Source organism: Pinus tabuliformis, chromosome 4_1, assembly GCF_031772625.1.
Source record: "Pinus tabuliformis cultivar Carrire ecotype Pingquan chromosome 4_1, CPIR1, whole genome shotgun sequence".
Taxonomy (NCBI): Eukaryota; Viridiplantae; Streptophyta; class Pinopsida; order Pinales; family Pinaceae; genus Pinus; species Pinus tabuliformis.
The window spans coordinates 80,956,606-80,958,606 of record NC_142303.1 but is presented as its reverse complement, the minus strand read 5'-3'; the positions used below and the strand labels follow the sequence as shown (position 1 = coordinate 80,958,606).

General features: G+C 41.0%; 1 protein-coding gene across 1 annotated transcript; it reads left to right on the top strand.

Annotated features, from left to right (window-relative positions):
- Positions 1-263: 263 nt before the first annotated feature.
- On the top strand, positions 264-1,052 carry PSRP5 (plastid-specific 50S ribosomal protein 5). Its single transcript, XM_089422564.1, has one exon. The coding sequence runs from the start codon at positions 361-363 to the stop codon at positions 856-858; it is 498 nt and encodes a 165-aa protein (XP_089278690.1). The 5' UTR covers positions 264-360; the 3' UTR covers positions 859-1,052.
- The last annotated feature ends 949 nt before the right edge of the window (positions 1,053-2,001 follow it).

The following is a 2,001-nucleotide window of genomic DNA, read 5'->3' as shown; positions in this document are numbered from 1 at the left end:
ATCAAATCCGAGAAAAACATATATTTATACCGCATCCAATCAACCATTATTATTACAGCTTGGTAGAAAAGTAAAAGTAAAGCTTTCCTAAGATAGATCCCTCTCCCTTCCATGTAGAATGAGCCTCATAACACGTAACACAAGGATTTCACATGTTGTGAATAAAATATACCTAGATGAGTTAAAAACGCGTGGGGCAGGTACTCCTTGATAAAACACATTAACATATCTTTGAGCATAGACCGTTTAAAATGGCTGACTATTTTCGTGTCCTAAAAGAACGAAAATGATATAGAAGAAGCTGATAAGAGTAAATACTTCAACATACCTTATCCCAATGAACCTGTGGAGGACCTCCAAATGGCAATGACGATGGCTATGGCTACTGCTTCGGCTCTGTCGCATCCTTCATTGCAAACGTATGTCGTTAGTTCATTTTCATCCAGTCTACCCCATCCACCTTTTCAATTCCGCCCATTTTCCTTTACTGTCAAGCGCAAGCCCAGACTCTCACCTGGGTTCTTGAATTCCATTGATACCAGCAATGCCCATGTCAAAATTAATGCCATTGATAACAATTTGGGTATTGTTACAGCTTCTAGAGTAAAAGTTTTTGCTTCCGTTTCCCCAGTGGCGGCAGCAGCAGATGGAGGGGGAGATAATGCAGTAGTTGCAGACGAAGGAGAAGGAAAAGAAGGCAAAGAAGGCGAGACATTGGGATTGATTTCAGAGGCTGATTTACTGAGGAAAAAGGCGAAGAAAATACGTCTCAGGAGGAAAAGGCTTCTTCGCAAACGCAAGTTGAGGAAGAAGGGCCGATGGCCTCCATCCAAAATGGCCAAGAACAAAAATGTCTAGTTATCGCATCGTCGTCTATGTCTTGTAATTTTAGCCATCTCAAGCATGCTTATCTCATCTGAATTTTTTGTTTAAAAATCCCTTTTATGGTTCATCCTTTGACCTGGCAAAGGAAGGTTTTGAGATTGTTTCAAATACATTTTTTCATGAAATTTTGCATCAATGAGAAGTTCAAGATTGCTTATTATATGTGAGAGGCTTCTTTCTGTGTTTGTGTTTACATTGAACATAGCATTTCTTATCCTTTATTAAGAATGAGCAGTTTGATCTCAAATCTAGTTGATGTCTTTTTCTTTCATTTTTTCTAATAATTCTTTTAAATTCTAGCAGCATTTCAGTTGGCTTGAATAAAACAGTTACATTAAGTTTCCATGCCCTCCAGAATGACAAACCAATACTCTCAGCTATTTCTTTCCTAAGGAAATAAGCTCAACCCATCCTCGTACATTTGAGTGAAAAATGGGGTGCTGGTACAAGGTAGGTTAGCCCTCACAGAGCTCTTGCCCTTCTTTCTTAGAACGTTTGGATGGAGAGCAGATCGATCACCACTCACATATGTGGCTGGCAAACCCATACGATCTGATTAGATTTAATCCCGAGGTCCCGTGAACTTAGTACAAGAGCATCAACCAATTGAACTAACCTTTGGGACTTACTCTCAAGCATTTATGTGTGTCTAAGCTACTGCAACAGGGAGGTACTCTCCCAGCGAAAATCACCCAGGGTGTGCTCCTAGCCCTAATAGCTTATTCGGACCAATGGAGGCATTGAACATTGGGGGGTGCCCCTGCATTCACTGCTGAACCACAACTCCTTTGGTTTTTTTTCCTCTTTTAATTTAATCTTGTTTTAATTGATTGACTGGAGAGGGTATGGAACTCCATGCAATATATGTTTCACAGACAACCTATCTTTGGCCAAGAACCACAACCAAGTGGTGTCTATTTGATCAAAATTCACCCAGGAATCACATCTGGCATTATCTGCAAAGAAGATTGTGTCAGCACAGGGTTTGAGCCGGCCAGGTTTTGAATCTGGTTTGTCATTGCCGCAAGCACTTCAGCTTTTGGGTTTTGAATCTGGGTCATCATTGCCGCAAGCACTTCAGCCTTTTGGCAGGCCACAACCGGACATAGTACGCCC

Excerpts from the sequence above, each read along its gene's own strand:
- PSRP5 (XM_089422564.1), top strand. The coding sequence starts at position 361 with ATGGCAATGACGATGGCTATGGCTACTGCTTCGGCTCTGTCGCATCCT.